This window comes from Muscardinus avellanarius (genome assembly GCF_963383645.1).
Source record: "Muscardinus avellanarius genome assembly, chromosome: 2".
NCBI lineage: Eukaryota > Metazoa > Chordata > Mammalia > Rodentia > Gliridae > Muscardinus > Muscardinus avellanarius.
In genome coordinates, this window is record NC_137787.1 from 1,227,232 (window position 1) to 1,241,527 (window position 14,296).

The 14,296-nt window shown below is 55.2% G+C and overlaps 1 protein-coding gene across 1 annotated transcript in view; it reads left to right on the forward strand.

Annotated features, from left to right (window-relative positions):
* The window catches only part of ANKMY1 (ankyrin repeat and MYND domain containing 1), a gene marked incomplete at both ends in the record, with an annotated part of 32,738 nt that extends 19,001 nt beyond the window's left edge, over positions 1 to 13,737 (forward strand). Inside the window, 5 exons of the mRNA XM_080720063.1 lie at positions 7,019 to 7,132; positions 7,372 to 7,537; positions 11,886 to 11,955; positions 12,577 to 12,737; positions 13,691 to 13,737. Coding sequence (XP_080576189.1) covers positions 7,019 to 7,132; positions 7,372 to 7,537; positions 11,886 to 11,955; positions 12,577 to 12,737; positions 13,691 to 13,737 — 558 coding nt within the window. The remainder of the gene's footprint in view (positions 1 to 7,018; positions 7,133 to 7,371; positions 7,538 to 11,885; positions 11,956 to 12,576; positions 12,738 to 13,690) is intronic.
* Between the last annotated feature and the right edge of the window lie 559 nt (positions 13,738 to 14,296).

The following is a 14,296-nucleotide window of genomic DNA, read 5'->3' on the forward strand; positions in this document are numbered from 1 at the left end:
ACCTGAATAGAGCAGGCCCTGGGGCAGACAGACACGCGGAGGGGATGCAGTCCTGCGCACACAGAGGCTGGGATGGGTGAGGCCGCGCTGTGGAGTGGAGGAGCCGCCTGCCCCTTGGGCTGGGTGTTGCTAGCACTCTGGGGGAATTATTACTGTCCTGTCCTGGACTCGGGCAGTAGTGGTGCCCAGCCCAGGTGCGACGTCTACTCCCAGCAGCCTCAGCGAGGGAGGCCGTCTCTCTTGTTTATCTGGCTCTGTCCTGGGAGTCCTGGAGCTCACAACTCCCTGCCTTGGCATGCCGCCGGATCCCTGCTGTGCATCGTGACACATCAGTGCCCCGTGGCCTGAGTTCTCTCCTGGACCCGACGTATTGATTTCTTATATCGATTTACTCACTGTAATTTTTTGTGTGTGTGTGGTACTGAGGGTGGAACCCAGGGGCTTTCTACCTTCAGGCTATACTCCCAGACCTATTTTATACTTTATTTGGAAACAGGGTCTCACTAAGTTGCTGGGAGCCTCACTAAGGAGCTGAGGCTGGCTTTGAACCTGTCTCAGCCTCCCAAGTGCGGGGATTACAAGCGTGCGCCACCACGCCCAGCTCTACTGGCTGTAATTTTTTAAAACTCACAGAAACCTTGGGAAGGAACAATCCAAGGACTCCATATCCGCCACCCCCAGGCCCACGGTCCCGAGGGTCCTCTTCCCAAGTCCTGGATGACAAGCATGCACCACCATACCCCGTGGAGTCCCTGCTTTCAATTCTTTGGGTTATGTGCCCAGATTGCTTGATCGTACAGCAGTGTGTAATCTTTCGAAGACCCAGCACTGCCGCAAACCGGCTCAGTCGGGACTGGGATGATCCCACTCGCAATCGAGGATCTCAGAAAAGATGGGGGAGGATAGGGTGACGTACTGCAGCCTCTTATCTGCAGCGATTCTTTCCCTTCTAGGAAATAAATTTCTTTAAGTTCCTATTTGCGGCGCTTCTTGGAAAGAACCTGTCATGGACAAGAGCTTCTTGAGCTAATGACACTTTATTACAAGAACCCAGAAAAATATATACCCTTCACCAGTGAAGTTAATAATAAGAGAAAAGGAGGGGAATGCAATCACTGTAAAACAATAGTGAATAACATGTAAACAAAGGTAAAAAACTAGTCTGGGCTTTCGGCTTTCAAAAGATTAACTCCGGATCTTCTCCCAGATCTTGCAGACAGGCAGTTCCAAAATGCAATCTCCCAGAAGAAACGGGCACGCCCAAGGCTTGGAGGTCTCTTGGGGAATCTTCTTTAACTTTTTTGGAACTTTCCATCTTTAGGGCTCAGTCCATATGGCAGGCATGGGGAGATGTGGTGATTCAGGTGGATGTGATAGAGTTTTCTCAGGTGTTGCCGTCTTACCTTCTAAAATCTGAAAGCTTAAGCAAACTCACAACACAGTTTGGCAGACAAACACCAAAAATACCATGTAGTGTTTAGATTTAGTTGTCAGATATACTTCCTTAGCTGTGAAGCACTTTTCCTCAAACGATAAACTTATTAGAGACCTATTCATCTTATAAATAATCCATATTCCTTTCTCAGACCCTTTGCAATATCCTTTCCTGGGCCACGTGGCGCCCCTCCCATCTCGGGCAGGGCTCATACTGGGTGTAAAGGTCAAGAATCTTCCTAGCCTTCGGCTCCATTGTATTGGCAGTATTAGTTGCTCATAAACTGGGTTGCTTTGATGTCACACCCAACGTTTGTCTTCCCGTATCTGGGCAGGATCACAAAGAGAGGGGTAAATAGAGGCATCGGGTCGCCTCCCCCTCTAGGTTAGTTAGTGATTAGGTTGAAGGTCAGAGATTGAGGGGAAATCTGCGTTTGTAATTACTGACTGGAATGCCACCACGGCATCTAATTTCTAACTAGGTTTTATTACCATTTGAACAAAGCCAATGACATTTAGAGGTTTGGACAAATTACCAGAAATTTTATTTTCCACGGACTCAGTTTCTCTCACAGTCCTGATCTTACACCACCGGAGCAATTCAAGTGGAGAGTTAAAAGAATACTAAAAGAATAATAGTTATGAAAGAATATCTAAAAGTGGAGTGTACTTTCAGCCAGCGACCACACCTTCTCTCGGGGCTATTTCTCACGTTGAGATTTTGCCTATGGACTGCATGAATAATTTGCATGCAGATGCCGAGAGGGCGTGGCTGTAGCTGGTATCTGCACAGCACACCATTTTCTGCAGCAGTTGCACCATTTCACCCCACCACCACGCAGTGTGCGCGGTCCCAGGCTCTCCACAGCCCCGCCAGCGCTTGCTGGTGTCTTGACAGTGGCCGCCGACTGGCCGGGGTTGGGGCAGCTTCCCATCGGGGCTCACGTTTCCCTGGTGGCTGGCGAGGCTGAACATCTCTCCCTGAGCTGATCAGCCATGTGTGTGTCTGTGTTGGAGAAGCATTTCTTCAAGTCATTTGCCTGTTTTCCAGTCTGGTTTTGTTGTTGTTGCTGCTGTTGTGTATTATGAGTTCTCGGTATGTTCTGAATATCATCCCTGACCAGATATGCGGCTTGCACACGTTTCCCCCACTCTGTGGCGTTCGCTCTGTTAGCAGTCTTTTGATGCACATGGTTTTAAATTTTCACAAATTCCCATTTGCCCGTGTGTGTGTGTGTGTGTGTGTGTGTGTGTGTGTGTGTGTGTCTGGCATTGTACCCAGGAAGTCAGCACCAAACCTGATTGATGAAGCTTCAGGGCTGTGTTTATAGTTTTATTTATTTATTTATTTATTTATTTTTAAATAAATTTAAGATTTAAAGAAGTTTATTAGAAAGATAGAAATACAGAAAATAGAAATATAACTCCATACCAGACTGGCATGGAGGAGTGACTTGAAATGAATACACCCGTGTTTATAGTTTTAGTTAGGATTTTCACATTGTTTTCAGTAGCCTGCTGCAGAAGTCTTTTTCTCTGCTTTTTCTCTGTTATTCTTTCAGGTTAAGATAATGGTCTTGGCTGGGCGTGGTGGCGCATGCTTGTAATCCCAGCATTTGGGAGGCTGAAAAAGGAGGATCATGGTTCGCAGACAGCCTCAGCTACTACTTAGTGAGGCCCTTTGCAACTCAGTGAGATGTTTCAAAATAAAGAATAAAAAAATAGGGCTGGGGGTGTAGCTCAGAGGTAGAATGCCTCTGGGTTTAACCCCCAGTACAGCAAAAGAAAAAAAAATAAAGGGCCTCGGAACCTTTTACTGACTATCACACTCTGAAATGTTCTCCTGGTTTGGTTCTGACGTGCAGGATTCCAACACCCTGCTGGTGGGGACATTGGGATTATTTCCTTGTAATGTTTTTACCTCCAAGTTTCTGAGTGTGGCTTGTCTAGATTTGGTCTGGATATTCTGAAAACAAACCTCTGAATAGATAAGGCCTGGTGACAGGCCTTCTTGCTAGAGGCCTCGGCGGCTGGGCCTGGGGACACCTGTCTCCTGCCTCTTCCTGCTGTCCCGGATACACAAAGCCTGCTATTTCAGTGACATACGACACAACTGGTTCTTGAATGAGAACCCAGAGTCTGAGCTTCAAGATGCGGGTGTGGGCAGGCTGGCTTCCTGGGGCCTGGAGGCCTTGGGGCCCTGCCAAGCTCTGCCTCGTCCTACTTGGTGTCTCTCTCTACCCGTCTGTCTCTAATCTCAAATGTCCCTTTTATTACAGATAGCAGTCATGCTGGCTTAGGGAGCCCCGGAATGTTTTCATCTCAACTCGATTATTTGCAAAGACCTATTTCCAAATAAAGTCATGTTCGTGGTACCGTGGTTGGGGGACACCACTCATTCCATCACACAGGGCCTTGGCATGTGACATCCCTTCTCTCTTTCCTCATGGGCTGTCATTCCTGGCCACAGCCCTGTGCTCACTGTGGGAGCTGGGCCCGAGAGGGAGTACTGGGTCAGGACCCCAGGCCACCACCTTGCTGTGATGGTGGGTTTTCTAGAGATGCCATGGAAATGAAAACCTAAGACTTGCTCCTTCTCTGAGGGACAGTGAGGCTGCCCAGGACCAGCCTCCTTAAGGGGACAGGGAATCATGCTATCTGCTCCTGCCTCTGTATCCCGTGACCACCACAGGGCTGTGCTGGCTTCTGGACAGCCACTTGGAACACACTCCTCACCGGCCAGGCACATAGGACGTCCCGCCTCACTGGGACTCTTCTGTAGCCACGGAGGACAAGGCTTTTCTCATGGACACGTCCAGCCAGCCCTCTGGGCAGGGTCTGCTCTGATACAGGGCTTCAGACTCCCCTGGATCCAGCAGAGGGAGCCGGGGTGGATTGGGCTGTGGCTCTTCCGCGCATGCCTTGGGGTGGCTCCGCCTGGGCTGGCTACTTCCTTCCACAGGAGACGTCCTAGCCTTCTCCCTGGGAGGCACGAGGTGGTGGTCTGGTGGCCCTGGAGGCCAAGCCCTCAGGCAGGACCTGTTTCTGGAGTGTTCCAACAATTAAAGAGGTGTGGAAGCTGGGTGTGGTGGTGCACACTTGTAATCCAGCATTTGGGAGGCTGGGACTGGAGGATCATGGTTCACAGACAGCCTCAGCTACTTAGCAAGGCCCTCTGCAACTCAATGAGACCTGTTTTAAAAAAAATAAAGAATAAGCTGGGCGTTGTGTGCACTCTTGTAATCCCCGCGCTTGGGAGGTGGAGACAGGAGGATCACGCTGGTTCAAAGCCAGCTTCGCTGGTTTAAGAGACCCTGTTTCCAAATAAAAATATAAAATAGGTCTGTGAGTGTAGCCCGGAGGTAGAAGGTTTTCCAGGAACCCCAGTACCGTCAAATAAAAAAAATATTAATAATAAAGAATAAAGCCAGATGTGGTGGTGCACACTTGTAATCCCAGAGCTTGGGAGGCTGAGACAGGAGAATAACACAGATTTGAAGCCAGCCTCAACTACTGGGTGAGGCTCTCAGCAACTTAGTGAGACCCTGTTCCCAAATAAAGTATAAAATAGGTCTGGGAGTATAGCCTGGAGGTAGAAAAGCCCCTGGGTTCCACCCCCAGTACCTCACACACATAAAAAAATAAAGAATAAAAAATAGTTTGGTGGTGTAGCTAGGAGGTAGAATGCCCCTGAGTTCTATCCCCAGTACTGCAAAATAAATAAATAAATAAATAAATAAATAAATAAATAAATAAGCCAGGCGTGGTGGTGCACGCCTGTAATCACAACATTCGGGAGGCTGAGACCTGAGGATCATAGTTCACGGACAGCCTCAACTACTTAGCTGTTTCGAAAAATAAAAAGACTGAAAAATAGGACTGGGGTGTAGCTCAGAGATAGAATGCCCCTGGGCTCCATCCCCAGTATCATAAGTAAATAAATAAATATAAAAAAAATAAAGAGGCATGGAGGACAGGGCCGGTTGCCAGCTGGGTCCGGGGATGGCAGGGCCTGTGGGTTCCATGTCCCTGTCAGAAGCCAGCTGCTGGCTGCCGTGGCGGCTGAAGAAGGTTCACGAGGGGCTGGCCCTGCCGGGGTGGAGTTGGCCAGTGCCAGCATGGTAGCTGGGCCGCTTGGCTTGCTGACAGAGCAGCCAGTTTGGGAACAGTAGCTGTGTTCTTGGTTCTCATGGATGCCGTGGCCACCCAGGGCAGCAAGAGCCCCAGGGAGGGGACATCCCGGTGAGGGACGGGCAGCGGTGGGTGGTGACTGCAGGGGAGGGGTTGAGGGCTGCAAGTCAATGCTGGGCCACATGTTTTCTGGGGTCATGGATGCCCCCGCTGGCTTCCTGAGGCCAGGTCCTGTAGGCGGGCCGGGAGGAGCCACAGATGCGGGGGTGGGGATGTGAGGTTGCCAGGGATTTTGCCAGGAGCTGCTCCTGGGATGCCGGGCCGTGGGTGTGAAGGAGCAGGGCAGTGTAGCTATGGTGCTAAGAGACGGGCCCTGAGCGAGGAGCAGCCAGTGCCACTGCCAGGCCCCACTGCCCAGTGACATCCCAGGGCCGGGACCAAGGGAGGCCCAGTGTCCTCTGCTAGTCAAGGCGGTGTGGGGTGCAAGGGCTATTCCACTGCCCACCGACCTGTCTGTGGGGAGCCATTAAGGTCTTCTCTTATCTTTACTAAAAGAATACTTCTGACTGTCCTTCACTCAGCTAACTGTCCTTCGCCCAAAGTCAACAAGGTTTGGGGTTATGGAGGGTTCAAAGTAATTAAGGTCTGAGAGAAGATCAGGTGGTGATAGCACGAGGGTAGTGATTGACCTGAAACTGTATAAATACCACAAGAGAAATAAACCCAGGATCGGCCAGTAGAGATATCGACCCGGGAGTGGACTGGTGATCCTTCCATGCTAGAATTAAAATTCTTTGAATTAAATTCTTAGAATTGAATTCTTTCATCCTCACTCCTCTCTTTGGAACCTGTGCTTTTGCCGGCTGGCTCCGGCACCTGCCCATCAGTGCTGCCTGCTGACCACGCTTTGCTCTCCTCCTCCTCCTCCCCCTCCTCCCCCTCTTCCTCCTCCTTCTCCTCCTCTTCCTCTTCCTCCTCCTCCTCCTGTGCAAGGATAGAACCCAGGGCCTTGTGCTTGCTACACACACACACACACACACACACACTGCATCCGCTGTCTCCCTGGGCACTCCCTCTGAGATATGAGGAGGAATGAGGCCCTCCTGGCATCCACTTCAGACCCCTCCCAGCCCAGGCCTCAGAAGGGCGGCTGTGGTCTGGGGGCTCCCGGGCAAGGCTGACCCTCACTCTGGTCCCCGAGGTCACCCTGTCTACCCTATCTCTGGCTCTCCTGAACACCTGGCAGGTGGCGTCCGTGCGGAATGCAGGTGCTGCAGCCCTTCTGGGTGCCCCTGCACTGCTCCTGGGGTGGTGTCCGTGGCGGCTGTCAGGCCATCTTGGGAGTGTGTCGCCGGGCCTGGCAGCCGTGGGCCTCATGATCTGCATGCACACGGCCGGTGGGAGCCAGTCCCTCCTCATGGCCTCACGGGGCGCTGGGCTCTGTCCTCCACAGATAGACCGGCTCCTCAGCCACGGGGCCGACATCCTGAGCCCCGTGACGCTCACACAGGGTGACAAGGTGGCAGTGGGCACGGCTGTGGACTACGGCTACTTCAAATTCTACCAGGTGCGCTGTGTCCTGGGCAGGGCCCGGGGCGGCGCTGCGGTCACATGTGTGTGTGCATGTGTGTGTGTGTGTGCGTGTGTGTGTGTGAGAGGGAGGGAGGGAGGGAGGGAGGCAGGGAGGCTGTGTCTTCAGGCACCCAGGACAGAGGGGCGGCCCGCTCATCCAGTCACCGGGCAGCCCGCTGTCCCAGCGGGTGGGGAGGCAGCCCAGGAGCTACGGTCACCTCCCGTGTGCTCCAGGACCGGAAGATTGCCCACTGCCCCTTCCACGCGCTGCTGCCCTCGGAGCGGGAGACCTTCCTGGCCCGGAAGAAGCTTCTGGAGTACATGGGGCTGCAGCTGCGCAACGCCGTCCTCGCCAAGGAGCGCCAGTGGGACGCTCGGGTGCTCTACCTGAGCAAGAGAGGTAGGCCCACGCGCCCCGCCTCTCCACACCCTCCCCGCACGCACCACATGGGCTGCCCTCGCAGGCCTTCAGACCACCGCACCCACAGACACCCCAGGCACCTGCAGACACTACCGCCATCAGCCACCTACGCTTACCCACCCCCCCGGCCCCCAACACCTTGCCCACCCCACCCACGCCCACACGCATGTGCCCCAATTCACACAACAAAAGCAGCACATCTGCCACTATACACATGCCAACCCTCTCCCAGTCCACTCACCCAGCCAGCTGCCCCCAGTGTCCACCTCACAGAGCCTGCAGCCCTCCCCATGAAGCCACTGGTCTTCACATGCTCATGATGTCTGCCCCCCTGCCCACTCACACCCTGCATCTAGACACCCACAGTTGCTGCCAACCACACGCCCCCATCACATGCTGACAGCCCTGCACCCACCCTGTGTGGAGCCATCCCCAAGCCCACCTGCTCCCATCCCAGCCCACACATACCCCGACCACGCTCACATCAGTCCCCCAGAGCCACCTGTTCCCACATACTGACACCCTGTTCCATCCCCCAGGACCTGCTCCTGTATATCAACCGTACATCCACACTCACCACCCAGCCATGCCAACGTGGCCATCCTGTACCAGACACAGGGCCACCAACCTGGGGGCCCCTCTGCCTCCATCCTGCCCGTCCACACACTCCCTTCCCCCAGCACAGGCATGGCCTCCCATCCCTGTTTCATACACGTACTGCTCTGAGTCTGTGTCCCGGCCTGTGTGCTGGAGTGGGCCTCTGCTCACACAGCCCCTGTGTGTAGCACACGGGCTCTGCCACAGGTGTGGTGCCACCGAGGATGCGGGGCTCTCATCATCCTGCCCCAGCTCAGAGGCAGCAGACCCAGGCCCAGGAGGTGAGGGAGAAAGCCTGAGCCTCCCCTCCGTCCCGCCAGGGAGTGGGCCCTGAGCAAGGGCAGCCCTCACAGGGATGCCTCCCATCGGCCACACCACTCTAGGGCCTCGGCTCCAAGTTTGCCCAGAGGAGGGCCACCCTGCACAGTTCTGAGCAGAGCACTGGCAAGTTCAGGCCTATTGGGGAGAGGCAGTTGGAGTTGGCAGATCCAGTGAGGCCATGGACTGGACAATGAAGACCTCTAAGTGACTGGATTAGTCTGAGGGCAACGTATGTTCTCAAACATTTTTTGAAACCAGCGGAGCAATCTGCCCACACTAGCAGAGCTCACATGTGGGGATGGTCACAGACACTGTGAGATGGGTCTGTGCCTGCCACGGTCAACCCCGGTGACCATAGGGTCAACATCAGGCGCTTTGTGCTGTGGGATGGGGACCGAGACTTCACAAAACCAGCCCACTGGCCCAAGAAGACAAAGGACAGCAGCAGCGCGGGGGAGGGAGGCCAGACCTGGGGCTGCTCACTGCAGCAGCTGATTAACGTCTAAAGGGAACTGTGTATCTAAAATGCTGACATTGTAGATAGTGTATGTCATCTACACTGCACATAGCTCCGTTATACAACTACATTGTAGATAATATACATACAGTGCAGTTTTTATATATAATGTATATTATCTACAATGTAGTTTTTCTGCTGGGCATGTTGGGACATGCCTGTAATCCTAGTATTTGGGAGGCTGAGACAGGAGAATCACAGTTTGAGGTCAACTTCAGCAACTTAGCGAGACTTTTTTCAAAATAAAAAATAAAAAAAGGTTTGGGAATGTAGCTCAGGGGTAGAATGGCTGGCTATAATTTCTAGCAACATTACACACACACACACACACATGCGCACACACACACACATACACACACACATGCGCGCACACACACACACATACACACTTACACACACACAGCTTTCAATATGCAATTAATTATGGGACATGCAAAGACATGCAAAGAAATAGGAAAATATCACACATACCCCAGGGTTGGGGACAGACAAGTCACAGAAACTGCCAGTCAGAGGGACCAAATGTCAGATTTAACAGGGAAAAATTTCGATGTAGCCATCCTAAACATGGTCAGGGAACTAAAGAAGCAAAGAAAGGGTATGACGGTGACGTCTTGTCAAGTTCAGACTGTCAACAAAGAGATAGAAAGGATCACAAAAGAACAGAGGAAATTCTGGACTTCAAAATCAGCACAATCTCCAAGTCCAGCTGAGGCAGAAAAGAGAAAATGGCAAATCTAAAGACAGCAGGACCGGCACAATCCTGAGTAACAGATGGGAGAGCAGAGCGGAGGATGGACAGGCTCGGGGAATGTGGGGAGCTATGGAGTGGGGTTACCACAGAGAAAGGGAGAGAGAGCACCAGGAACGTATTCAAAGAAACGCTGGCCTGAAACCTCGCTCGCAAGTGTGCTCAAAGTGTGGATCAGTACCTCTGAGAAGGCATCAGATTTCAAGAAGAATGAATGCAGATATCCACAGACGCATCCTCATAAAATGCCAGGACGCCAAGGACCAGGAGGAAGTCTCGAGGAGAGGAGGAGAAGAATGATTTGTTATACACCACGGAAGCCCAGTGAGGGTAACAGTGGGCTTCTCATCAAAGGATGCTTTACCAGGATTCTCATACCCAGCAAAACTGTCTCTAGGAAATGAAGCCCAAGCCGGGCGTGGTGGCGCACGCTTGTAATCCCAGCATTCGGGAGGCTGAGACTAGAGGATCGCGGTTTGCGGACAGCCTCAGCTACTTGGTGAGGCCCTTTGCAACTCAGTGAGACCCTGTTTCAAAGTTAAGAATAAATAATAGGGCTGGGGGTGTAGCTTGGAGGTAGAATGCCCCTAGGTTCCATCCACAGTACCACAAAAAGAAAGAAGAAAAATAGAAATGAAGCCCAGATTAAAAAAAAAAAAAATCTGAGAAAATTCATTCATTCCTAAAAACAGACCACCTTGTAAAAAATCCAAATGAGAGTTTTGAGTGAAAGCAGGCGAGTCCAGGCAGAAGTTCAAGTCCACACACAGAGCACCAGGAAAGGCGGCCACACGCGACGGGACAGACGCATGCTTCTCTCTTGTCCTATTAGACTGAGGTGCCGTCATATAAAGTAACATGGGGAGTTTATCGTTGGCACAACTGCAGGTGGTGGTCTGCAGACCCAGTCCCCAGAGAGACAGTCGAAAATTATAAAAACAAACACCCAACTATTTAAGGGTGTTTATTCAAGAAAAGTGACCAAATCAGGACAGAGAGAGAGCGAGAGCGAGAGTGAGCGTGTGTGCGTGGTGTATGGTTTTAAAACAAGACCCACTCCCCCTCTTCACCCTCCTGGCTCAGAAGGCAGAAATTCCACTCCATACTGGTGCAGTCGTGAAACCCCTAGGAGGAGGCTGTCTTTCTAGGAGAGACGTGTGTCGGCCACTCCCATTACTGAGCCGGCTTCCAGCCTCAGCATGTCCCCCATCTGGCTGGGGGCGAGGCTCCAATCTATACTCAGCCCCCATTTGTGGGACAGAAATTCAACCCTGAGCTCAGTGCCGCTGAGAATCCTGGGCTCTGGTCACCATGGTCCCTGTTGGTGTGGCATAGCTCTGTGTTGGAGAGGCAATCTGAGGAGCCCTGGGACTGCTGCCCCAGGCGGGTGCTCAGCTCCTAAAGTGGGGTGTCCCCGAGAGGGGTGCGTCATCCTCTTCACCACCACCTTCAGAACCGTGGCTCGAGAGGTGCCTGGAGAGCATGCTCTGAATCTATGCCTGGGAAGAGACGTCACTGCACCTGAGCGTGGAGAAGTTCCGGCCCGATGGTCCCTCAGCCACTAAGTTTGTGAGGGCCGGTGGGAGAACGAAGGCTGGCCTCCATGTCGGACAGATAGGCTAAATTACAATCTGGCCTGCTGCTGGAGAAAGCTGGGAGAGGTGGCTCAAAAGAGTCCTCTTGTGGCCAGAGCACATCCTAGACCTGACCTCCTTTCATGGAGCCCTGGATAGTTGGGTCAGTCTTTGGGGCAGGATCAAGCCCCTGGAGCAAGCAGCAACCGGCAGAACCACAGTGGGTGTGCTCAGGGCAGGCCGGCCGGGGAGAGCTCTGTCCAAACCACTGTCTTGCCAGGCGGCCCTCTCAAGAGGCAGCGTTAGGAGCCACAGTGTGAGTTCTGCTGGTCATTAAGCAAACAAGAAGCCACTACCAGCCCGGGAGGGGAGAGGAATAGGTCCTTAGAGAAAAGTAGGGTGCCGCTAGGTGGGCCAGGAGAGCCTTCTCGCTGCCTGGCGGCCAGGGATGGTGTGACAGTGGGGAGCATGTGCTTGTGGTGGTGCAGGCCCTGCAGGAGGCTACAGATAGGTGGGCACGACAGGGTGGAGAGCTCGGAGTGCCCTGACGTGGGCCTCTCTCTGCAGCGGAGCTGGCTCCCACCCACAGGCTGAAAAAGAGGGTCGCTACCCTGGCCAAGACGACCACCAAGGAGCAGTGAGTGGGCGGGGCCGTCCTCCGTGGGCCCTGCTGCCTGTCCCGGAACCTCCGTTTCCTCTGCCCCGGGGGCTAGGCAGCCCTGCTCACCCTGCTCCCTGCCTTGGTTCCAGGCAAGATGGCTGCCTGGCAGGCCGCAGAGGGCTCTGGTCCTGCAGGGGCAGCTGCCTCCCCTGGCACAGCAGGCTGGAGCCCAGGCTCAGCTGCTCTCACATGCTGGCACTCTCTCCACAGGCGCAGCCTCTGTGAGGGAGGGGGCCAGGGGCCAGGCGAAGGGGCAGGCAGGTGACTGGGGCGCAGGAGGTTGGCGCTTTCCTTCTGACCCCAAACACAGGCCCTCAGATCTGTGTGCTAGCGAGCCTCCTTGGACCCCAAGCTTGTGGCCATGTGACAGCCCCCAGCGGGTGCCCACTGGCCGCTGGCCCGGCTCTTCAGGGCAGCACAGAGCAGCTTCCGGGCCTAGCTAGCGCCGAGCTGCCGTCCTCCCCAGGTTCAGGCCTTCGTCTGCGGGAGGCGGCCGTCTGTGTGGTGGGGAGCTCCAGCAGGTGCGGCAGGCAGCGGCCCCGTGGAGGGCCCGGTCGCTGACTGCGGGTGGCCGCCGACCGCGCCCCTCTGTCGCAGCCTCCCCTTCTTCAAGTTCTGCAGCCAGTGCGGCCGCTCCATTGGCGTCCGCCTCTCGCCCTGCACCCGCTGCTACGGGATCCTGACCTGCAGCAAATACTGCAAGACCAAGGCCTGGTCTGAGTTCCACAGGAAGGAGTGCAGCGACCTGGTCGCCATGGGTAGGTCCACCCCGGGAAGCCAGGGAGCGAGGCACCTGCGGGTGGCCCTTGGACCCGAGAGCCCTTGGGGTGCAGGGTGCTTTCCCAGAACTGCCAGCTGGCCCAGTGGGGGGCAGGCCAGGTGGGTAGGAGCCAGCCCAGCCCCGCTTCCTGGGCCTCTGCAGAGCGGTGACAGGATGTCTGAGGGCTGGGACACCTGGGGTCGCTGTCATGGGTCCCCGTGGACCACAGGGCACCTGGCCTCGGCCTTCTGGAAGCTTCCTTCCAGCCCGCTCTTGGACGCCCCGCCTGTGTGGCCTGGTGCCTGCCTCTAGAAGCAGCCTGCTCTCAGCCCCTCCTCCCCTGGCCACTGAGCAGCAGCAGGGGGCCTGGGGGGGAGATGCCACCCCAGGCCTGGCGCTGGGAGGGCACAGTGTGTGTGCACACAAGTGTGTATGTGTGTGCGTGTGTTCATGTGTGTGTGCGTGGACACTTATGCAAGCATGTGCATGCGTGCATGCATTGCTTGTGTGTTCGTGTGTGTGTGTGTGTTCCTCCCAGGGCCTTGCCCTTCCCTGGGGACACCCTGCCCTCAGACCTGTCCTGGAGCCATTTGCTGTGCGTCTCTGATTCACCCTCTGTGAGCTGGGCTCTTAGTGACAGGCCCCTGCAATGGGGGTGCACCTGGAATCTGCCCAGGGCCCCTCAGCTTGCAGACCCAGGACGGGGCCTGAGGCTGGGGGCCCATCGTGAGGATGACCACAGAACACTAGACCTGGTAGCAGATGGCGCCTGCAGCGCTGACTGGAGCCGAGGGGTGCGTGGTTGCAGGCCTGACCTCCGGGGCCTGGGGGTGTGGGGGGGAGAGGCCATGCCGAGTGAGCCAGCTCTTAAGTCTGCGGCCCTTACCTGGCGCTGGAGGCTCTGCCCTGGCCAGGCAGCCACCCACCTCCCCTTGCCTCTCCCTCCTCCAGTGCCCCAGCTGGAGGAAGAGTACTGGAGGGAGGACACTTCCGAGTGAGGAGCGGCGCGCAGTGGGGGCGGGCCCGCCCGGCTCACTGCCCTGGGCCAGCTCCAGCTGCCGGGCCTCCGTGCCAACCGCAGGAAGCCTGCACGTTGGAGCAGCATGGCCGTGGCGTCTTCTGACTTCACAATAAAGGCATGGTGTGTTCACCAGTCTGTGCCCGCTTGGCCACCTGCGGGAGGCTCAGGACCAGGCTGTGTGTGGGTGCCGGTCTGCCGCCTCGTTGGCCTCCCACGGGGCCTGGCTGGAGCTGCTCCTTGTCCTTGGGGATGGGAAGAGTCCAGGGTGGACAGGGCAGAGGGCCAGGACCGTGTTCCCGGGAGCCCGCTCAAGGGCGTTCCCAGTGTCCCAGGCCTTTCCCTGGGCTCAGGCTCCATGCAGGGTCCAGGGTGTCTGCTCATGCCGCGTGCTTGCTGAGTGTGTGCCCGTGTGCCAGGGGTGTTCTGCGTGTGTATGGTATACTTGGAAATCTCTGTGGTTGGGGAGCGGGAGAGGACTGGAGCCATGCAGTGTAGACGAGGGTGTGGGAGGTTTAGCCGGCCTTCATTTTGAAGGG